The following is a 25,774-nucleotide window of genomic DNA, read 5'->3' on the forward strand; positions in this document are numbered from 1 at the left end:
TAGATTAAAAAAAGGGGGAAAGAAAAAAAATAAATAAAAGGGAGGAGAAAGGGTGATGGTGTGGGAAGTGGGCAAAAAAAAAAGAGGTGTGGTGTTTAAGAGAGGAAAGGGGGGGGGTAATAAACAAAAACAAAAAAAAAGAGACCAATACTCTTCTATGTACAGGCGGGGCGTCAGAGGTACAGGGCCTCCTAGGGCGTAATTTCGCCAATCAGGAGGGTAGGGTTCCTCGGGGGGAGGGAGGGGAGGGCTCACAGGGGAGAGGGAAAAAAACAGATAAAAAAGCCCTCATTTGCCATAAATCTTTATTTTTCTAAACTCAAATGCTACTATAGGTCACTATGCTCTTTATTGGCCATATACGGAAGGGTAGTTATGCCACATGATGACTCAGTCTAGATGTAATAAAATCCTCTCCTGGAACTTGAATGGTTTGGGGAGCCGTAAGAAACAACAAAATATCTGTCACTTTCTGAAAAACACTGGAGCTTCTATACTCCTTTTACAGGAAACCCATCTGGAGGCAGAGGAATGTAGGAAAATATTTATTAGGTACAAATGGGTTCAGGATATCTTTTGCTCAAAACAAAAACGGGTGCCATGAGAGGGGTAGCAATAGTAGTTAGCGCCAATAAAGGGATTAAAGTTCATGATTGGACTACAGACCAGTCAGGAAGGTGGCTGGCTGCTGTAGTCTCAATAGGTATTGTCAAGTTTCTATGCGGGGTTTATTATGGCCCGAATTAAGACAATGCCTGTTTTCTACAAAAGCTGGAAAAATATATGCTACAGCATACAATTCCTATGATATTAGGAGGTGACTTTAATTTACTATTAGATCCTGAAGTAGATCGCACCGCAAAAGCCAAATATAACTGTTCCAAAAAATCCCTTACAGTCTTGAAAAATATTATGAAAGATTATACATTGCGCGACGCGTGGAGAGTTAAACATGGTACCCAAAGAGAATATTCCTTTTACAGCAAAAAGTACCACTAGTTTTCAAGAATAGATTTCTTTTTACTAGACCAATCCTTCTTAGCAAGTATTTCTTCTATTTCTTACATTCCAGTAGGTCTGTCAGACCACTCAGCGGTTGAATTAAACATTAATCTCCAAAATAACATTCTAGAATATAGGTGGACACTGGATAGGACCATTTTACTAAATGAAGAGTTTAAGAATAAAATTAAGGAAAAGTCAACAGAATTTTTCAAGTTTAATAATAATACCGCTTCTGATTACATTATGTGGGATGCATTTAAGTATTATATAAGAGGAATATACGGCTCCCAAATGACTTTAAACAGGAAGCTTAATAAAGAAAAGGATCTTAAAGAGCTTAGCTTGATTAAAATAAAAGAACAGCAACTTCATTCCGCAATTTTGGATGATAGAACCAATGTACCAAGACTAGAAAAGGAATTACTAGATCTACAAATAAACTTCAGAACAAGAACTGAAAAAATACTTAAAGATAAATGGGAAGCAAGTAAGTTACGCAACTTTGAATATGGAGAGAAATGTGGGTCTTTGCTAGCATGGAAGGCTAGGACGGAGAGAAGCAGAAACAATATTAAATCCCTGATACAACGTGGGACCGGTGTTTTCCTAACAGAAGATGCAGAGATTAAAAGGGAAGCCAGATCCTTTTATGAAGAACTTTATCTAGAAAAAATCAATTGACCTACGGGAGAACTGGACACTTTGTGGATTTTAAGAGACCTGCCACAGCTGAGTGATATAGATCTAGCTTTTCTGGTAAAGGAGATATCAGAGGGAGAGATTAGGTCCCAATTGAAGAAAATGGCAAGAAATAAGGCTTCTGGACCCGACAGACTCCCGATAGAGGTCTACAAAGACAGTGTTGAAGAAATTTTAGACCCATTACAGAAACTATTTAATAAAATATTCATTCAGGGAGAACAAATACCGTCTTCTTGGTTAGATGCCACAATTTCTTTAATAGCTAAACCAAATAAAGATCCAGAAAGAATTGAGTCTTATCGCCCCATCTGACTCTTGAATTCTGATTTAAAAATATATTCTGGTATTTTGGCAACCAGACTCGCTAAAGTCATAAAATCTATCATCCATCCAGACCAGAGGGGATTTATTCCTGCCCGTCAATTAAATGAACTCACCTTCCAAGCAATTGGAGCCATAGACTTTGCAATAGAGAAGAAGAAGCAGCTCACCATTGTTGCAATAGACGCAGCCAAAGCGTTTGACCAAGTGAACTGGCTTTTTCTATGGAAAACGATGGTGAAATTCGGCTTCCCAGAGATCTTTGTTAAAGGAGTTGAAACCTTATATAGGGGCCCGAGAGCTAAGATCTTGGTAATCGGTAGTTTGTCCGACTGGCTGAACATCTGCAGAGGGACAAGGCAAGGATGCCCCTTGTCTCCACTTTTGTTTTATATATATATTGAGTCTTTTGTTTGTTCCCTTAGACAGGACCCAGTAATTAAACCATTTAAAATAGGAGATTTAACAATTAAGACAGCTCTATACGCAGATGATCTTCTTCTTTATACTTCAAACCTCTAGAAGCAATACCAAGATTATTTAAACTAGCTGAGGACTTTGGTACAGTATCTGGGTATAGTATCAACAGAGATAAAACTGATAGTATGTGCTGGAATAATACTGTCCCTATCCCAGAAGCTAAATCCAAGATTAGATATTTGGGTATTCAACTTACTCCAAAACTGGAAGATACTCCTAAGACCAGCTGGGAAATTGTAATAAAAGAGGTTAAAAAACTCCTGTCCAGGTGGAACACCCTGCCTTTAAACATCTATGGCAGAGTGAAATTAATTAAAATGATAATCTTGCCAAAGGTAACGTTTCTCTTTAACTCCATCCCCCTAGTATTCAATAAAAAAGATATTCTTAACTTGCAAGGCAGGATAGGCTCTTTCATTTGGGCGACAAAATCTCCCAGGATAGCTTGGAAGAAGCTGAGGAGAGGATTAAAACTTGGTGGTTTGGCACTCCCAGACTTACTTCTTAATTGCTATGCCTTCCAATTCAAAAACTTTAGACTTTTAGCCAATAAGCAGGATTTTACTTCCAATGGTATACTCTTTCAGGCTATGCTACTAGACATCCCACATAGTGCAGATTTCTTTCTGTTTAAGTTTGGAGACCAACATTTTTTTAAAAAGGTTCGACTGAAGCTTCTGAAGGCAGCCCTAGAAAATTGGCTACAGATCCGCAAGATGTTAGGTATTCACTACTATCACTCACAAGCCCCAATTTGGGACTCCCCCGGCACCCCGGACTGTTTGATGGATCAATTAGCTCTTCCATTGAGGAGAGCCGGTCTCTCAAACTGGGGGGACCTTTGTGATGCTTTGAAATTATTAAACTGGGAAGTCCTAGTGAGTTTAACCGGGGGCACTCTTACGAGATTTAAGTTTTATCAACTGTCGGCCTGGTGGGGAAGTCAAACTTGGAATATAGAAGATGAGAACCCCTTGTTAGACTTAATAAGTGGCAATACAGGAAGGAAAGGGGAGACTGCTCAATGGTATAAAATTTTGCTGGAAAGTAAGGATAATTTGGAAACATATATTAGTAAATTATGGGACCCCTCCACGGTTCAGATCTCAGATAATTTAGTGGAACTTTGGGTAGATTCTTTTACGATGTCTCAAAAAATTATTAAACCTTCAAATTTATGAAGAAATCATTTATTTACAATGTACAGGGCTTACTGGACTCCAGCTAAACTTTCTAAGATGTCAGCAGTTCAATACTCTTGTCCCAGATGTAAGTCTCAAGAAGCTAATGACATACATATGTTTGTTGAATGTCCCGAAATAGGTAACTTCTGGGGACAAGTGTGTGGTTTTCTGGAAGAGGTACTTTCATCTTCATTCAAATGTAACCCTAGATTGGTTTTCTTTGGTCTCCCATCTGATTATGATATTAACAGCAATATATCACAGTTTATTTTTTATGTAATAGTCATCGCTAGAAGAGAGATCTGTAAAGAGTGGAAGTCGGAACTCCCTCCAAAATTTGCAGACTGCCTTAAAAACATCATGGCGGTGAGTAGATTCGATACACTATGTGGGGGTGAGAAGTCTGTTAATCTGTGGTCGGCCTTAAATGCATGGAGTGAGAAATAAAAAACTAATAGTCCAATGACTATGCCAGAGGTCTTGTGGTCCTGTCCTCCCTAAGTAGCAAGTACCATCATGAAAGGGAGTTGGACGGGTAACAGCCCTACCTCTGGGCAATCTTCATAGGCTATCCACAAACACAAGGGTTGGAAAGGAAGATTTGTGTCAGTGGCCCGAAGAATCGCCTATCTAGAGCTAACATCTACTGGTGGCATATATGAGGACAAATTTTTTTTTTTTTTTTTAAAAAGGCAATTCGGAAGTCAACAATACACATACACAGCCTTTGATTAGCTTTGAGTGACTTCTGCACTATCGATCACAGAGCGAAAGTGATCCACTGTCAAATGGTCTTCTCAGAAACCCCCTGCTACATAGTCATGAGATTTTTTTTGCTTATACTTGATTCTTGTCGGTGTAGGCTTTCATCTCTTTTTTAAAATATTGGTTTTACTACCTTCTACAACTTTGGAATTTATTGTATCTTTGAAATGTAACTGAAGAGGAAGGAAATACATTTTGCCCACATTTCCATATTATTGTGGACCACCAAAACTGTGAGATTATAACAGTTTTGGGTATCCTGTTTTAATAACTATATTCATTTTCTTCCATTCAGTGTCAAAATAGGCTATCTTCTTTCTGTGCTTTGTAACTCCTTATTAGTTTTTTGTTTCAGTGTTGATGGTCCCGGATATAAGCCTTTTTTTCAGTTTTGCATTGTACTGATTTTCCTTTTTAACTCTTGATTATCGGAACCAGACCAATTTGCACTTTCAATGCTAACTAACCTTCAAGTTTGCTGCACCATAATTTTTTGGCCTATAACCTGGTGGCACGGAACAACCTTCTTCATTGTGTATTGGTACTACTGAAGTTTGCTCCGAATTTTATTGAACTCATTTTCCATGCAATTATCAGATAGATAATCATAAAGCATGTTAATGTGAGTGCGGTCAACACATGAATCAATATTTTTGAATACACAAGCTCTACTGGCAGAACTCTATCAAGGATGTACTCTTTCTCACTTAGTGGTAGACAGATGGATACTACCTATTGATCTCTCCCACAGTACTGAACAGCTTATGGTCTCTGAGCCGAAGAAACTCCCAAGTTAAAACCAAATATAGTCAATAAGGCAGGTGTGATTTTCATAGCAGAACATTTTATTTCTGGAGAATATAAGAGAGTATGCCCATTAAGACAAGTTCCTTTTCTTCTAACCATCAACTTATAGTTTATTCCACCCTTGAGCAAAAGAAAATATGGAAATTAATCTCTGGAAATGTAAATGAATGTAATATATCCCCTAAGACCCTAAGACTTCATCTGGTGTTGTAGGCAATAGCTTAATATTGAAATCCCACACCATTTCTACAAATGATTCTCAATATTCTAACTTTAATCGTTCAAGTTCTAATCCAATTTCTTCCATTTTTGTCAACATTGTAGATGTCTTATTCTTATCCATATAAATATTCACCACTAACAGAGTTTGTTTATACACAACAATTTCATGAATTACACACATTTTGTGTTTACTTACAACATTGTGAGATCTTTATAATGTTTGTTGAAACTAGTACAAGTAAAGCACCAGATGTCTTTCATCACCAGTTTAACAACTGACACACAGAAAGCAGCAACATCTTCTACCCTGGGTATCTCCTGTAGCCAAGTTTCCAGGAGCATTAGAATTTGATAACGAGTTCACATTTCTAGCATATAATTTTTCCTAATTATTCATTTAGACCTATGGACATTCAAGGTTGCAAGTTTAATGTTGCTAAAAGTTTCATGGAAATGGTTGCAGACACACATTTTCTTCAGTTAAAATATTATACTGGTTGAACATTAGACACTTACATGGTGACCCTATCCAATTATTATTAATGTAATCACTTCTTACAATGCTAAGTTGAATTGTTCAGAATAAAGCTATTTTCTATCTTGCCATTCAGTCTTTTGTCTGGATCAAAATTATGTCCACAAAAAGACTTGACCTGATATTTTCTGTGCATGGTTCTTCAAAAACTATGTCTTGTTGAGGCTGTTCTTAATTTTTACTGCCACTTTGAGAACCTGTTTATTTCAGGGCTGATACCATTAAAATACATCTGATACTTTTCAAAACCTATTCTTTACAAAAAGAAAAAAAGATAGATTTTATTCACCACTCTACCATTTTGATTATTGATAAAAACCTATATATTCAAGTTTATTTGCGCTTATTTTTGCAAGGTTAGGGATTTGTTTGAATAGGTTTAAAATTTTAGAGCTAATCAGTGGCTGAAGCATCCTCACTTGTTTGCCTTTCTGGTAAATATCAAAATAGATATCTACGTCTTTTTTAGGGCTTGCCTTGTGCACTACATGTCCTACGTTAATTTACATGAGGTTCAACTATATATGGTCCAATGTGATAATATCCTTAGAACAACTGAATCTCACTGCTTTAAAGCTCCCCTTTTTTTACCTTTCGGAACATAATTACTGTCATTATCACTTTGTTTAACTTGCCAGACGGTGAAAGAGATCTCATTTTTGGGGGTTCATTGCTTGCAATATTTTTCGATCTTTGATTTTACTTTTCTTAAGGCTCAATTTGATTTACCTATGTAGTTTTGAAAGGTTTCTAATTTTTCCTTGATTTTGGAACTTATATGATGAAAGTATTTGATTTGATTATATATATATTCTCACAATCACTGGTTTTCTTCAAATATATATAATAAATCAGAGAGGAGCCCCACTTACCCTTCAAATATAGACATATTTTGACTCTGATACCTCATCTAGAATCTTTTCTGTGTTTCTTCCAAATTTCCTGTTTTAGTGACAGTATAGCATTGCTATCCCCTATTTGCTGACTTCCCAAGTTGCTCATAACTTCTTCATCTCCATCTATCTCATATGTCCCACTTTGAACACCACAAAAGTGGATGGCAGTAGTAATGTTGGTAAACAACTGTTTACTTTTCATAAATCCAAACATATATCCTTAACATGACAACATTGGTTCTGCTGATTCTTCTTTACAACAATAAGTGGTTTTAATGCTTCCTGCATCATAAGATTGGTGAGCAGGATGAAGTGGAAAAGAGGCCAATTTCCGTTTAAGCTGAAGATGTAGAGCAATAATGATCCTCCACCAAATCAACTACATGGTCAAAGGATTTTAAACTCTGACTCAAGTAAAAATACTGAGCCGTGGCATTACATGAGCTTTGCGCTGATATAGCATTTTCTCATAACATGACTTTGACCTGATTAAATTCTTTTGAATTTAAATAAGGAGAGGGAAATAACTGAGATCCTCTTTGATAAGGTGATAAAACTGAAGATTAATTTGAAAACACTGTGACTTCCTTTTGTTCAATGAGTTCCTTTTCAATTTCTTCATTATTTGCCATTTCCACGCTATCTTTCCGAGTGACACACTAACTGTATGATGAGCGTGAGTTTTAAAATGTTTATTTACAAAGTTCAGAATGGACTATGCTAACGGGGAAGATGTCATCTTTATGTGATTAAACTCTGTACCCTAAATGAGATCACGATCTATAACCCTTTTGTTACATTGCGGTGTAAGCACTTTAGGAGATATATTCTTTCCACCACCACTAATTTTCTTTGAGTGAAGACAATGAGGGCGAGGGGGATTTACTTTGGATCTCCATTGCTCAGAAATTTAACTTTCTTGATATTCCCTTTTTGAGATTAAGAGATATGCTTTTTATTTCGTAACATACAGAAATATTCTTATGTTTCCATTAATTCAGAAGCAGGTCATAATATTGGGGACTATATACGTCGAAGTATATGAGAAAATGCAATGAGCTGCGACTGCCTTCAGCTTTTACATTCTCTGCCCCAAAGACTAGATAACTCCCTAGGAAGTGGACAGCCCACTTTTTCTAAATCCTGATGCTCATCCAGGCCGATCTTAAATGATAAGCACAGTCAAATAGGTGCTAGGAACAACTCCATGGGCCCAAACGGAGTCCTGAAAAGAGGGAGCAAATTCTCAGTATACGAGATGTGAAAACTAGAGTTAACTGGCTTCAGGTTCCTGGGCTACCATAAGCCGCACTGAGCACCGCTACCGCCACAAAAACACAGAGCTGTGCCTTCATCACTACCTTACACCATTGCGTTATATCATTATACCACCTTCTTCCCCACCTGTCGCCTCTCGAGTGGCGCACAAGTATACTGAAGCGCTCCTTGGCTTCTCGAGATGTGGAACTATAAAAATCAGCTTGGAGTAATCACAGCTGGCAGTCCGGGCTCACAGGAAAACATCAGGCAGGAGGGTCCAAAAGATTTCTGGCTGGTGGATAGGCAGCATGATCGCCTGGTGGCCTGTAGCACCGGAATACGGCCTATCGGCTTGCCGTGCAATGTGTACATGCTTCGGCGCAGCCAGGATGTGCTGGCACAACCACACCTAGCCGCTTCTGAAGTACGCAACAACCGGACTATGTATTGATCCCAGCCAACCTGTAGTGCCTCAAGTTCATTGATACACACACGACCGTCCTCATAAGTCACGACCCAGTCATGGATCCACAATGTTGGAGCCCTGTCCACTCGCCCTGCTTATGACTTGGACAGGCCTGTTGGTCGATCGGATCTATCTAACACATATAATGCCTGGTTAAAATTCCACGGATTTGCCATCCATCGATCCATATCATCTGCCCGCCCATTTCAATTCGGAGCGCCCAATACGCACCCGCTCGTAAACTACAACCCCCAGCATTCCGCTGACCCGGAACTAAGCCCTGACTCAAACCCGCTGGACCACTACCCATTCGCCCTGCGTTTGACTTTGACAGACCTTTCGCGCGATCAAACCTTTGCACAACATACATTGCCTGGCTACTATTACCCGGATTTGTAGTCCATCTATTTAAGTTATTTACATACCCATTTCAATCTGGAGTATTCATCACTCACCCGCCCGCCAAACTACAACCCCCAGCATTCCCCCGGCCGGAACCGAGTCCTACTTTAACCCGCCAACCCGGAACAACCACACGGCGTTCCATTGACGGAAGCGACGCCCACGGAGGAATCGTGTTTCCAAACCAAAGGTAAAACTTTTCTGCTGGATCCAAGCTAATTTGGTCCAGTGTCAAAATATGTTTTCTTAGCCTCGTAACATATGCGAGTTCGCATTTCCGCCCCAATTGAGGACTTTGCGATATTTCTATGAACTAGCAAAGAGTTCTACTCCACCCCTCGTTTCCATCAGGTATCAGGACGTTGACATTCCATTACCACTGAAATATAGCGCGAGTGCCAAACGCGTATCATTCGAGCAGTCCTGAACGACAGAATGTTGCTTGTCACACCGAGTTTCGAGTCTTTCCAGGACAAATTGGAAAGCAAGATTTTCACTCAACCTTTCGTTTTTTTCCCAAAAAAATTTCAAAACATGGAAAATCTCTTCTACAAAATGGCATAACAATCTTCGGATTATAGTGAACCCAGGAGATCGCGTTTAGCAGCAACCAAGTGAGTAACATAGACAAATGAACTGCTTTCATGAAGGACTTTTTCATCTGATCTTGATCACTCATGAGCCCTCCCTTTCCATCCCTATGTTTCTAGTCCTTTGACAGAAAAGACTACTCACAGAAGCACAGGTATGACCTGAGTATGTGCTGGACTGAATGTTAAGTTGAGAGTTGCTCAGGTTTATGACTGACAGTATGATTTCCGAATTTATGTCTTCCAGATTATTTCCGTATGGCCCTGAAGAGAATCCCACTATTCTAAGGGATTCGAAACGCGTCGACCTTTCCCGTCTGTAGATTTAGGCCAATCTTTTGTGATTGTATTGTCCAAATGTAAAATTGTTGATGGTCTAATCTTTTGATTGTATTGATTTTTGTTCGCCTCCATTCAGTGTATTTGGTTTCACCTGCTATTATAAATAGGACTTGCGCAGGGTCACCACATCCCTCACACCGCCCCACCCCCCTTCCACCATTCCTTCTCTGTCTGGTAGTCATTTCATGTATACTATTTGATTGTTTTGAATGTAGTCTTTTAAACGTGTCCTATCTCTTTTCCCTCCACTCACCCCTGTCAAAAATCCCTCCTCTTTTTCTAAAAAGTTTCTTAGCACTAAGATCCTTGTTCCTCCCTTGATATTCATGATAAACATGTTGAACCAAGTAAAAGCCAAATGATCACTGTTCCGTTCTTCTTAATACCACAAAAGGTTTTTTTTAAAAAAAATAAGCAAATATATAAAAATAAATTCATTCGATTTGATTAAATCTTGACTGAAAGAGTGGTCTTTGAAAATGAGAGACTTATAACTCATTTTTCCTTGTATTCTCTCGATTAATTGCGCAGTACTGGCAATTTGTTTGTTTATTATTGGTGGGCTTCAAGCATCCTTTTTGTAAACTCTCCTTTGGAGTTCAGACAATGCATTGCGTATGGGACTATTTTACATCTGAAAAGCAAACTCAATTATTGCACATTAAATTCTTTAGGTCATACATTCATTCAATTTTTAAATCAACCTGCATTCAATATGTAAAGCAAAAATTGTTTGTACTATTTGTTATTACTAAGATCACCTTAATATCCTAGGATCCCTGGTAAGACACCTGAATATGCTGGAGCAAGCTCTTGATGTTACTGATGCACCTTAAAACGCTATACTTAGGGGCTGGGTATAGCAAACATCTAAGCAGCCACAAGAGACAGGTGTGCTGATTTAACTCATTAGGTCCTGGCTGCCTTGTTTGAGAGTTAGCAAGCCACTGTGAGCCAAATGGGTTTATGTCTTGTTCCAAAAATAATAAATAACTGAGCGTTCAACTGAGTCCAGGCGGATAATATAAGACTCTGACTGAAAACAAATGGTGTTGCCTGCATAAAAATCATCTTTAGTAAGATATGAGAGTAGAAAAGTAATCTTGGCAAAATCATTATTAAACCATTGCGATTTTGCTAAAAAAATGCAACTGACACTAGGCCAGAAAAATGTGAAACTTATGGGGGTCTCCTCAAAATGTATCCCAAGGGGTTATGGCCACATTTGGAGTGACATATGGAGTGACATATGTATTATGACTCACTGTGACATTACCATTTGCCCCTTCAGTTACCACAGAGGCACTCACTGGGGGTTATCGATACGCAACAAGAGTGGCGCATCGTTACGCAACAAGAGTGGCGTACCGTTACTCAACAAGAGTGCCGTATCATTACTTGAGCGACGTGTTAATTGCTTCAATCAATTAAGCAAAAAGCTTGCACCTGGCCAAGCCACTTTATGCTCTTCCTGGATCTTACTAATAGCTTGGGACATGATGTAAACAGGACTCTCATATAAGTCTATTAAGAGGCCTGGGAAGCTGTCAGAGTATGCTGTTGCAGACCCACCGAAATACCCTGCTGTCCCTTAATATATGTGCTCGTGAACAAGACGGGACGTATCACCAGACATACAAAGTGAGAGAGAGAGAGAGACAAAGAGAGAACATCTTAGTATGACAGCCATATTGGGTCGCCCCCTTGTGTGAAAGGGAGCCATACCTTGCAATTTAGGCTCACTATTTCGGATCATCTGTGTGAGAAAGTTTGCAGCCCTCTTCTCTACTGGAGCATCAAAGCTGTGGCTTGGTGAGATTGGAGACAACTAGACAAACTGGGAGAAGCACAACTGCGCAAACTGTGACTCTGCTTTTCTTTGAACTACTAAATTAGAAAGAAATTATAGTATATCTTCGGTTGAGAACACCGAGCAAAAGAAGAACCTTGTTAAACCTCACGTGAAAGAATTTCTTTACTGATTACAACTTGTTACGAACTTAGAGAAAGTATTACCAGAGAACATATTTAATTTTTCTTTTTATTTTGGACTTGCTATGAAATGTGAACTGCTAACTCTGCTGTGTGATTGATTATGGAACTGAATAGACAGATACAAAAAAAAACATTTCCAAGAACCCTTTCACATTGATGACGAGGTAATTAATTTACTAATCTGTGCAGAGATTGCAAAGTGCAGCTAGAGAGAGTGAATTACTTTGAGAGATCCAGGTGCCTAAGAAGTTATACACATTTTTTGGATAAAGACAGCTGTAACTGCAGAGTGAGGAAACTGCTGTTGTATTAAAGATGGTCTGGAACTCGTTTTGATATATAAATATAAATACAGATCTGAGGAAGATAGCTTCTCCAACGAGTAGCTCATCAGCTACTGGTAGCTCTCCGGACCCCTGTGAGTAGCTCCTCTGTGTACAGCCCAACATACTAAATGAGACGCTTTTCCTTAGCTGAATTAACATATGTATAGCACAACTGAAAAATGTACATTCAAGACGAAAATGTGAGTACATTCAGAACTCATAAGCTGATGTGTGGAAAAAATGGCTGGATTTCCAAAATGCATTTAAAGCTGCCATTTCAATGTGAAACAATGCAGTGTTGGGGGCAGTTATTACTACTGTTACTACCTTGCAGCCAGGGAAGATTAGTGCAGCGATGGCTATTCTATATTATCCACATAAAGGCATTCCAAATTGACAAAGCCTATTTCACCGTACTGCTTATGCACTGAGGGTGATCACTGCTGATAATCTTGCATTGTGTGCCACTATGGTAATCTTGCCTGATATGGTCGCTATTACAACACTAATAATATTAGTAGCTGGGTATGACTTTTTACATTTCAATACAAAATAGAGTGGCAATTTGAAGGCATCAGTAAATATAACATTTCTCAATATGTTACAATAGCATATTCACCTGCGCAATCAACTGGAATGAGAAGATCGCATGCAACCCAATAAGCTCTTGACAACCCTGTTCTTGTCTGATCCTCAAACCCCTCTAAACTCCCTACAAGCCCCCAAACTTTATCCCACTTTTTGGGCACCCTCTTCCCTGATACACCACATGCTTTGCTCTTTGACAACAGTCCATATCAGACATCCATTCCCATATGGTTGTGGGTTTTATACTGCCCCACAATTTCAGACATTGTAATCCTGATTTCCAACCATCTCCTCTCAAAACTGGAAAGCCTATGAAGGAGCACTAGAAAAGGTATTGCACAAGACAGATAAACAAGACTGATAAGGAGTGTAGAGAACTTTAGATGTATTTGTCTCTTGTAGAGTTCCTGGTCTCCTTCCCTGACTTTCCTCTTCTTAATTCCCCTCCTCCTAACATGGCCACATTCTTACTCTGTTCCCTTATGAGGTCAGAGTTTGTGGTGCCTAGTGGTGAGACTTACTGAGCTTGCTTTGGCCAGCGCTGGACCAGATAGCTATTTCCTTTAACTACCCTCTTCTAGGCTTTGTCCCCTTCGACAAGGATTATTTGGGCTGTAGTTTGGAAAGAGCAATGTATCTCTCATGAACTCCTCAACCAAGACACTGTTCAACATAGTAAGTCAATTTGGTTCTATGTCACGAGATTCGCTTGCCTAAATAACTCTCTCTCAAGCTGGCCACAAAATTAGGAATTTTTTCTGTCGAAAGAGTCTTCTATGTCCAGGCTCTTTCTCTTGAAAATGGTCTTTCTACACTAACCATGTGATTTTCTGAGCGAACTAAGATTGTATGTTATTCCACCTCGTACCCTTATTTGCCAAACCGTCCCAAAATATGTGCTATTTCATCTCACGTAGTACGAGAGGTGACAGCTATCTCTTTCAGAAAACCGTATCAGACTGTTTTGTCCCCCATGTGATTGATTCTTGCTTCACAGATCTTCAATAAAGTGAGAAGAGTGGTGAGGGATATAGATACGATTGGAGAGAGCCAATAACCTGTTGCTCAACATTATTGTTCCATGTCATTCCCTTCTTCTCTGGGTACAAACACAATCATAAGTGATGCTGATAGTAATTAGATATATAAAGTCCTAGGAGTTCACATAATGACTCATTTGGAAAATTCTAATTTAACAAACATTAACAAAGTTGAAAATCTGCATCTTTAAAAGACAAGTGGTGCAACCTATTGGCTTTGTCAATGCTTGTTTCCACTGGAGCACCGCATCTTTCTGGTGTGTCGTGCCACAAGGGTGTGCATGCATTGTTATGTCCACATACTCATGAGCACATGTGACAGCCGTCTTGTAAACTATTTCAAAATGGTGAGTAGATGTGTTATGATGTGCTTACGGCCATTTGGGCCTTTTATACATGACCGTTCCGACACGGCTGACAGTTATTTTGGAACCGTAAACTACAAATAAAAATAAAGTGCACAGGAGTGTTTGAAAGCAAAGTGAGCGGCCTGGCAGCACGTTGGAGCGATCTGGCCATTGAATATTTTTTCTTTAAACTGTTACGGTTTAGGAAGCAACATCAGGATAGGAAGCTCAATGACAAAGCGCAGGAGAGGAGGCGAAGCCCTTCTAAAAAGAAATTATAACACAAAAGGAAAAAGTAAGAAATGAAAGCCATTGTGTACAAACTACTTTTCAGAGGTGTTCACATTTGTGAAATGACATGGGCTGTATCCAGTGCCGATGGGCAGGCCTGTTGTCTAATGGCAAAAGCCAGCTGAACAATAGCAGCTAATGTATGTGTAGGTGGTGCTTTGTGTATGTGGTGTTTTGTGTCCCGCCACCCGGCATCATAATCAGGCCCATAGTATCACAGCAGTTTTAAAGTCACCACATGTCCTAACTACAAAACGAAAACATTCATCATGTAAACTGCAACACAACTCTACTCATAAGAAAAAAGAGCATCAGTCAGTTGAAAAGACAATCAAAACAATCAATCGAGTTAGAAAAACCTAAAAGTGCATATTACTTACGTTGGAAGGTGTGAGGGACCGTCCTGTTTAATCTCTTTAAAGTGATACGAAGTTCTCTCACGCTGGCAGTATTCATTCAGTCTTTTAATGTAATTTGTGTCTCCATTTTCCAAGTCTGGGTTTGATGATTTAGATGAATCACTAGCAATCTGAGTACAGAACATAGGGAAAAATTAGTTTTCATGATTATAGCATATCAAAGAGTGACACAAAAAAGTTAGATTTATTCAATAATTTCACTTACAAAGCTACTTATCAAAGTCATTAGAAAGGACAGTTTGAAAATAAAGTGCAGGCTAATGCTTGCTAAATATCCTGGCAAGTTATTTAGCATAAAGTCAATATCAAAATCAAAGCAGGAACTGTACAGTGGTGATCATTTTTGTGTTTAATTTTGCAATTCAATAAGTAGAAAAAATACAAGTTGTCCATTCTGAAGCAATAGTTAATATGCAGAATAAAACAGTGACTATACTATTGCATTACTCTAACAATAAACATCCATCAGTCATGAAGATTTCACAACTTCCAAGTTCTCTGGTCAATTTTTAAATATTATATACTGTCAATTTTTAAATATTATATACCAGTAAGTGTGATAAGGAAAATGTTACTTAACCTGTACGCATCTGTTTGTGGCATGTAGTGCTGTGGATACACATGATGTGCATACTACTGTCATCTAATGTTGGGCCCGGATGAGTGAAAGTTGTTTTTCTTCAAAGAAGTCTTGAGTCACAAGGTAAAGTGACTCCTCTTATTACTAATGTTCATGGTCACCGATTTCATTGTTAGATTGTTTCCACGCACGACAAGTGAGGCGCCATCTGAAGCGCAGCGATGTATAGAACGTATGGAAAGTTGTCTGTGCCTATGCAGAAGATGAGATCTTAAAAATGACTGCAACAGTCACAGGCGTCCGGGGAGGAAGGTGGGTGCATGTGAATCTACCATAACACAAGAAAGATGAGGAGGGGGTCCAAGGGAGATACTTTTAAAGACCTGGCAGAAGAATATACCCTTTCACTATAGTCATAACACAAAAACTACTCGGGTCTGTGCTAGCATGAGGCTAGTTTTGAAAATGAAAGAGTGAAAAAGTAATGCAAACCTAACCCGTGACCATGGAGTAAAGGCTCCAAAACGCGTTGGGATCTTGTTGCCGGTGTTTGCTAAATAAACATGCTGACACATTGGAGCCGTGGTATTGTGGTTATTGCGCTGAAGCAGAGAAAGACCCAGACGCACCGGCACGTTTTTTTGAAGATTGGAATGGGAGGGGGAGGAGTTGGTTCACTTTGCAACCAGAACAGACCCTATTGATTTGGTTGCTGCGCAACAAATACTAGGGACGCATATAGACAATAGTCTACATATATTAGGATAGACAGTTGGTGTCAGGATGGCAGACCGGGAAGTGGGTGGAGGGAGGGGGGAGGAGTTGGTTCAATTGGCAACATTAAGAAAGGACGCATAGAGACAATAGTCTATATATATTAGGATGGACAGTTGATGTCAGGATGGCAGACCGGGAAGTGGGCCAAGGGAGGGGGGAGGAGTTTGTTCACTTTGCAACATTAGCGCGTGTTTATATATACACAACTTTGGTTTCGAATACGTGTGTGTCCAATACGCGCGTGTTTTTAATCGAAAGGCCGAACAGACCCTATTGATTTGGTTGCTGCGCAACAAATACTAGGGACGCATATAGACAATAGTCTACATATATTAGGATGGACAGTTGGTGTCAGGATGGCAGACCGGGAAGTGGGGGGGAGGAGTTGGTACACTTTGCAACATTAAGAAAGGACGCATAGAGACAATAGTCTAAATAGATTAGGATGGACAGTTGGTGTCAGGATGGCAGACCGGGAAGTGGGTGGAGGGAGGGGTGAGGAGTTGGTTCATTTTGCAATATTAGCGTGTCAGACCGTGAAGTGGGTGGAGGGAGGAGTTGGTTCGTGTTAGACCTGTCTGACTTTTTGCGTAGTCCCTCCAATTTATTATTTATTTTGTCCCCTTTTTGCCCCTCATACCTTTATTAATTTTTGTGTCCACTAGCTTTTTCAAGGTGTTGGTCAAGGGGATAGGTGTTCTTTCACCCTCATAGTTTTTCACCTCAGGCCTAGAGGCCTTTCCTGACAGGAATTTCTATGGAGTCACAAAATGGTGGCTACCAACTGTCACAACTGACAAACCTAGAACCTGTCCCATAGGGTGGAATAGGGCATTCCAGAACCTTCTGGTCCCTTCTGGACCTCTGAGGGTCAGCTTATAAAAGGCGGAATGCTGGACAGCCATTTTGTCTTGCCAGTGAGGAACAGCTAGAGTGAAGGCTGAGGTCTGGTAGGGGTAGGATCCTGAAGGGTGGATTGCTCTACAAGGGTAGCCCTCTGTCTAGGTTTTTCCACCCCCCATTCCTGTTGACCTAGCCGAGTTAGTTCATCCTGCTGACCCTGGACAGTTAGGTGAAGGGGTTAATCCCAGTAGTCTGTGGAGCTGAGAAGGTCCCTGCATTGGGAACCGAACTAGGAGATCGCCTGGGCCCCTATATCTGTCCAGTAAGGAGGGTTTGGGGACTATTGCTGAACTAGGGGATCTGGGGTTCCAACGCAAAGGATCCCCCCTTTTACCCCCCCCCTCTTTAGGGTGAGAAGAAAGCTCCTTCCCTATAAGACACTGAGACTTTCTTACCAGTGCCTGGTCCTGTGGCGAGTGGCAAGCCTCCCGACTTGTGAGGTAGTGAAGTGTGGAGTTAGGATCTATTGGGCCTGAGCAGCTTCCCTTTGTTTTCACTGTGAGCGGGACCCCCGGGGCACCGATCGCGCTCCGTGTCAGCGCCACTGAAGGTCCGTGAGAAGGGGCAAAGTGTTCGAAATTCAGCGCTACTGCGCATATTCCTGACTGAGCCGGGTTATCACCTCAGGAGGGGCCTAGGACCGAGCAGGCCCATTGCAGAGTCACTACGCTGAGCCAGGTCGACGGAGCGGTCTCTGTGATTGAGACACTAATTCCCTGCGCATGCCCAGTGGAGCTGTCTGGCTCTGAGAGGCGGAGTCGGCCGGCACCGAGGAAGCAGTTCAGAGCGGCTCCTGTCCGCGAAGGCGAGCCCCTGTCTGCCCCAGCCCGGAGGTCGTGAGGCTGAGTAGGCGGAAGGCACACAGTCGTCCCTCAGGAGAGGGGAAGTGCCATTACCGCTCCTCCCCGCGCCAGCACCGAGATTGAGCAGCTGGCTGGGCGGGAAGTAGCGGAATCAACCGCTGCCGTCTGGTAGCTCGTGGAGCCCTCTTGACGGCTCTGCCCCACTGAGACTTCGGCCTTCAAAGTCACTACCGGAAAGTAAGGAGTGTGTGGGAAGAGGGGAAGGCTGATCAACGCAAGGGATTGGGGAGTGGTACTTCAAAGGAAGTCTTCCGGTGTGAGGGAAAGTTAAACTTGGTGCATAAGCACGTGATCCAGTACTACAGTTCATTGTCCCCCCTGACTGGGAGCTACTAACTGATTATTGACCCATTGAAGTAAACCTTGTCGAGTTCAATGCCAGGAAAGAACAGCCACTGAACCCCAAATCCAAGGGGGGTAGAGCTAACTATAAAAGTGGTGTAAAAAGTAACCCTTGACTAGAAAATGTAAGGTCCTTGCAGGGGTTTCAAGCGCATATGTAAATTTAATATAACCACTGTCAATCTTCACTGATTGTGAACTTTCCCTTGGTGGTTAGCAGTAGCCAGGGAGTAAAAGTATAAAAACCCTGTACAAAAGTCAAGTCTAACCAATTTTGGAGTCCAATGTGATGTATTGTTGAAGTGGGGTAACGATATAATTTAGCAACTGGAAAAGTATTATTATTATTTACATGTCAAACTGTAAAGTGCTAAGCTGTGATATCCAAGGACAAAAAGAGCAAAGAATATTTTCATAAACAAGCACGTATTTTTCCAAACATTGGTGTAGCGTCATTTTTGAGTGAAATTACGTTGTTTTACTGTTGGGTGGTTCTGCAACCTTTACACATGTGCCTCTAGTGATAGTGTCTTACCCTAGGCCAGGCTACCCTAGGTTACCTGACATATTTAGGTTCCAACAGTTCCCTTGGCAACATTAAGTAAGGACGCATAGAGACAAATAGTCTACATATATGAGGATGGACAGTTGGTGTCAGGATGGCAGACCGGGAAGTGGGTGGAGGGAGGGGGGAGGAGTTGGTTCACTTGGCAACATTTCGAAAGGACGCATAGAGACAAATGGTCTACATATATTAGGCTGGACAGTTGATGTCAGGATGGCAGACCGGGAAGTGGGTGGAGGGAGGGGGGAGGAGTTGGTTCACTTTGCAACATTAGCCGTGTTTATATATACACAAACTTAGTTTTGAATACGTGCATTTCCAATAAGCGTGTGTTTTCAATGGAAAGGCCGAACAGACCCTATCGATTTGGTTGCTGCGCAACAAATACAAGGGACGCATACAGACAATAGTCTACATCTATTAGGATGGACAGTTGGTGTCAAGATGGCGAACCGGGAAGTGGGTGGAGGGAGGGGGGAGGAGTTGGTTCACTTTGCAACCTGAACAGACCCTATCGATTTGGTTGCTGCGCAACAAATACTAGGTACGCATATAGACAATAGCCTACATATATTAGGATGGACAGTTGGTGTCAGGATGGCAGACCGGGAAGTGGGTGGAGGGAGGGGGGAGGAGTTGGTTCACTTGGCAACATTAAGAAAGGACGCATAGAGACAATAGTCTACATATATTAGGATGGACACTTGCTGTCAGGATGGCAGACCAGGAAGTGGGTGGAGGGGGGGAGAAGTTGGTTCACTTTGCAACATTAGCGCGTGTTTATATATACACACAACGTTGGATTCGAATACGTGCTTGTCCAATACGCGCGTGTTATTAATTGAAAGGCCGTACAGAACCTATTGATTTGGTTGCTGCGCAACAAATACAAGGGAGGCATATAGACAATAGTCTACATATATTAGGATGGACAGTTGGTGTCAGGATGGCAGACCGGGAAGTGGGTGGAGGGAGGGAGGGTGGAGGAGTTGGTACACTTTGCAACCCGAACAGACCCTATCGATTTGGTTGCTGCGCAACAAATACTAGGGACGCATATAGACAATAGTCTACATATATTAGGATGGACAGTTGGTGTCAGGATGGCAGACCGGGAAGTGGGTGGAGGGAGGGGGGAGGAGTTGGTTCACTTTGCAACATTAAGAAAGGACGTATAGAGACAATAGTCTACATATATTAAGATGGGCACTTGCTGTCAGGATGGCAGACCGGGAAGTGGGTGGAGGGAGGGAGGGAGGGGGGAGGAGTTGGTATATATTACAGTGAACAAAAACATATTGCATACCCACAAGCATTGTGAAATTAAACATATTAGAAACGTGAGCTTACTCTTTTCTTTCTCTTCCATTTAACCAGACTGAGCCACAGCAACGCGTGGCCGGGTACAGCTAGCGTGTATATATATATATATATATATATATATATATATATATATATATATATATATATATATATAGTGCAATCTTCCGGACCCAACACTAGGCGGCGATCTATGCACAGACATGAATGTCAGCAGCCCTACATGCCAAGAACAGATGCATACTGGTAAGTAGCATAATATATATATTAGGGCACTTGGTGCTCGAAACGCGTAACCAGCGAGGTTTTTATTAAAGATCTCCTTGACTGCAGCCTCTGGGTCCGTGTCTTCGTTTTTCCACGACAGGAGTGTGGTTATTTGAAGATTACTTGGTTCATATATATATATATATATATATATATATATATATATATATATTACCTACTGGCGATAGCCAGTAGGTATATATAGTTAGGATTTTTTTCCTATGGGATTTTTGAAAATTCTATGTCGAATAACTTTGGCTTATGAGGACAGAATTGGCTGAAGTTTTCAGGAAAATGGAACATTTTGTTTCTGAGCAGCCCCTGAAAATTTGGGGGGTTTTCGTCAAGGGGGGGCCGAGAAAAAAGGGGGGTCCCAAAACGTGTTTTTCCCATGCAATTTTTCATAGGGCGGTTGGCCTCACTTTTAGCCTGAACGGCTGAATGGATTTACACCAAACTTGGCAAAATTGTAGGGACTGGTAGCCCGATGTGCCTTTGCTATGTCTCAAAATATAGGCTCCAGTGGTTTTTACGAAAATTAACTTTGAAAAATATAAATTGGGCTACATTGGGCTATATATATGTTGGAGCCCAAATGTAGCCCAATGTAGCCCAATGTAGCCCAATGTAGCCCAAAGATGGCCACCAGAGACAAAAAACCAAATGTAGCCCAAATATCAGCCAGATGTAGCCCAACTATAGCCCAATGACAGATTGTCCCAGAGTGTTCTAAAGAACAACTAGAGTGCTAACAGTCCTACTTATTACAAAGGTATGGCACACCTGAAGCCATCTTGATTGGAATAAAGTGGTAACTCTTAAAACATTTAATTTAAAAAGGAACAAAATGAGGGGGTTCATTTTGCCATAGAAAGTATGATTAGCGAATATATGACGAAATCCCGCATACCATCAGTCCGCAAAAAAAATCCCGCATGTACTATTAGGCCGCAAATTAAAATAACGAAAACTTTTAGAACGAATATGCCTTTAGCATACACTAAACAACTAAACTACCCTAAACCCTAAAACACTACCCCCAGCATGACCCTACACTACACAAACAGTACAACACTACCCTAAACCCTAAAACACTACCCCCAGCATGACCCTACACTACACAAACACTACAACACTACCCTAAACCCTAAAACACTACCCCCAGCATGACCCTACACTACACAAACACTACAACACTATCCTAAACCCTAAAACACTACCCCCAGCATGACCCTACACTACACAAACACTACAACACTACCCTAAACCCTAAAACACTACCCCCAGCATGACCCTACACTACGCAAACACTACAACACTACCCAAAACCCTAAAACACTACACCCCAGCATGACCCTACACTACGCAAACACTACAACACTACCCTAAACCCTAAAACACTACCCCCAGCATGACCCTACACTACACAAACACTACAACACAACCCTAAACCCTAAAACACTACCCCCAGCATGACCCTACACTACGCAAACACTACAACACAACCCTAAACCCTAAAACACTACCCCCAGCATGACCCTACACTACGCAAACACTACAACACTAACCTAAATCCTAAAACACTACCCCCAGCATGACCCTACACTACGCAAACACTACAACACTACCCAAAACCCTACAACACTACACCCCAGCATGACCCTACACTACGCAAACACTACAACACTACCCTAAACCCTAAAACACTACCCCCAGCATGACCCTACACTACGCAAACACTACAACACTACCCAAAACCCTAAAACACTACACCCCAGCATGACCCTACACTACGCAAACATTACAACACTACCCTAACCCCTAAAACACTACCCCCAGCATGATCCTACACTACGCAAACACTACAACACTACCCTAAACCCTAAAACACTACCCCCAGCATGACCCTACACTACACAAACACTACAACACTACCCTAAACCCTAAAACACTACCCCCAGCATGACCCTACACTACGCAAACACTACAACACTACCCTAAACCCTAAAACACTACCCCCAGCATGACCCTACACTACGCAAACACTACAACACTACCCTAAACCCTAAAACACTACCCTCAGCATGACCCTACACTACGCAAACACTACAACACTACCCAAAACCCTAAAACACTACCCCCCAGCATGACCCTACACTACGCAAACACTACAACACTACCCAAAACCCTAAAACACTACCCCCAGCATGACCCTACACTACGCAAACACTACAACACTACCCAAAATCCTAAAACACTACCCCCAGCATGACCCTACACTACGCAAACACTACAACACTACCCAAAACCCTAAAACACTACACCCCAGCATGACCCTACACTACGCAAACACTACAACACTACCCTAAACCCTAAAACACTACCCCCAGCATGACCCTACACTACGCAAACACTACAACACTACCCAAAACCCTAAAACACTACACCCCAGCATGACCCTACACTACGCAAACACTACAACACTACCCTAAACCCTAAAACACTACCCCCAGCATGACCCTACACTACGCAAACACTACAACACTACCCTAAACCCTAAAACACTACCCCCAGCATGACCCTACACTACGCAAACACTACAACACTACCCTAAACCCTAAAACACTACCCCCAGCATGACCCTACACTACGCAAACACTACAACACTACCCTAAACCCTAAAACACTACCCTCAGCATGACCCTACACTACGCAAACACTACAACACTACCCAAAACCCTAAAACACTACCCCCAGCATGACCCTACACTACGCAAACACTACAACACTACCCAAAACCCTAAAACACTACACCCCAGCATGACCCTACACTACGCAAACACTACAACACTACCCAAAACCCTAAAACACTACCCCCAGCATGACCCTACACTACGCAAACACTACAACACTACCCAAAACCCTAAAACACTACACCCCAGCATGACCCTACACTACGCAAACACTACAACACTACCCAAAACCCTAAAACACTACCCCCAGCATGACCCTACACTACGCAAACACTACAACACTATCCTAAACCCTAAAACACTACGCCCAGCATGACCCTACACTACGCAAACACTACAACACTACCCTAAACCCTAAAACACTAGCCCCAGCATGACCCTACACTACGCAAACACTACAACACATCCTAAACCCTAAAACACTACCCCCAGCATGACCCTACACTACGCAAACACTACAACACTGCCCTGAACCCTAAAACACTACCCCCAGCATGACCCTACACTACGCAAACACTACAACACAACCCTAAACCCTAAAACACTACCCCCAGCATGACCCTACACTAAACAACCACCACAACTCTACACTACACTAACACAACACTACACTACACAACACTACACTACACTACACAATCACTAACCCACGAAAAAATTAACACAAACCCACTTACCTCTCTCGTCATCGTGGTTTTCACAACGCAAATGCATTTACCATACATGCCTTTAAAACGTACTTCTTTGTAAAGGCATGCGCGATAAATGCACATGCGTTTTGAAAAAATGCGGGATAATGGTATGCGAGCTCAATGACCTTGCGGGATAATGGTATGCGGACTGAAAGTCTGCGGGATAAAAAATGCGGTAAAATGGCTGCAAACCATGATTAGCAGCAGACTTCCCTGGTGAGCACTAGCTTTACTACATTGATCTAATGAGCAACTAGAGTGCTAACATTCAGAATTTATGGCAAATGTGTGACACATCTGAATGCCTTCTTGATAGAACCAAAGTAAACAAGCATTGAAAATGCAATAGATCTCGCCCTCGTTTAAGTTAAAGCCATTCTGTTTGTAATGAGGTGGCTTTTTAGCTTTGCTTTTATTAGTGTTTTTAAAACTTTCATGTAAATAACATGCATATGTATGCATATATGTATATGTATGCATGCATTTATATTTATATAGATATGCAGATTACATATGTTTATATATGTATATTACCTACTGGCGATAGCCAGTGGGTATATATAGTTAGGATTTTTTCTCTATGGGACTTCTGAAAATTCTATGTCTAATAACTTTGGCGTTTGTGGACGGAATTGGCTGAAATTTTCAGGAAAATGGCACATTTTTTTTCTGAGCAGCCCCTGAAAATTTGGTGGGGTTTCGTCAAGGGGGGGCCGAGAACAAAGGGGGGTCCCAAAACGCGTTTTTCCCATTCATTTTTCCATAGGGCGGTTGGACTCACTTTTAGCTCGAACGGCTGAATAGATTTACATGAAACTTGGCAAAATTGTAGATATGGTTTGCCCGACGTGCCTTTGCTATGTCTCAATATATGTGCTCCAGTGGATTTTGAGAAATTAACGTTTAAAAAAATATATATATCTGTGACAGCGCTCCGGTTAGCGCCCCGGTTCGCGTACCTGACGCGTAACGGAACTTCGCAAAGCGAATCTGATTGGCTCTCCGGTGTCTGTCAACATTCTAAACAAACCGGAGCGGCCGCCATCTTGTCTCTCGGTACGATCGAGAGACAAGATGTGGTGAAAAACGAAGGGGGAAATGAAGGAAAGGGGGCAAGGTAGACCACTCCTGACCCCCTAGGATTGATGAGGGGGATATTAAAGTGCCCCGCGGGGCAAAAAATTTTGCGATTTTACGCCGTAGAGGCGCGTCCCGGTACGCGAACAGGGCAGCTCACCGGGCAGCTAACCGGGCAGCTAACCGGCAGCGTAGCTGTCAACATTGTAAACAGTCCGGAGCGGCCGCCATCTTGTCTCTCGGTAGGTTCGAGAGACAAGATGTGGTGAAAAAAGAAGGGGGCAAGGTAAACCCCTCCTGACCCCCTAGGATTTATGAGGGGGATATTAAAGTCCCCCGCGATTTTTCGCGGTAGAGGCGCTTCCCGGTACGCGAACCGGGCAGCTAACCGGCAGCGTAACAGGAGTCCGCCATCTTGTGTTTTTGGAGCGTCCGGTTCGCGTACCGGGTAGCGTCCCGGTAAGCGTAACAAGGGGAAAACCAAGAGAAACAGTAAAAAAAAAATTAAGGGAATAGATTTCCAGCAAACTTGGCAAAATTGTAGGGACTGTTTGTTTGATGTGCCTTTGCAAGGCCTCAAGATATGTGCACGTGTGGATTTTGTCTAATTAAGGTTAAAAAAAATATATATATCTGTAAGCGTGCTCCGGCA

The 25,774-nt window shown here is 41.6% G+C and overlaps 1 protein-coding gene across 1 annotated transcript in view; it reads right to left on the reverse strand.

The window, feature by feature from the left end:
- Window positions 1–25,774, reverse strand: part of EIF2AK2 (eukaryotic translation initiation factor 2 alpha kinase 2) — a 515,830-nt gene that overhangs the window by 276,322 nt on the left and 213,734 nt on the right. Inside the window, exon 6 of the mRNA XM_086925273.1 lies at window positions 14,945–15,093. Coding sequence (XP_086781399.1) covers window positions 14,945–15,093 — 149 coding nt within the window. The remainder of the gene's footprint in view (window positions 1–14,944; window positions 15,094–25,774) is intronic.

The sequence above is a fragment of the Lissotriton vulgaris genome, chromosome 6 (assembly GCF_964263255.1).
Source record: "Lissotriton vulgaris chromosome 6, aLisVul1.2, whole genome shotgun sequence".
NCBI classification, from domain to species: domain Eukaryota; kingdom Metazoa; phylum Chordata; class Amphibia; order Caudata; family Salamandridae; genus Lissotriton; species Lissotriton vulgaris.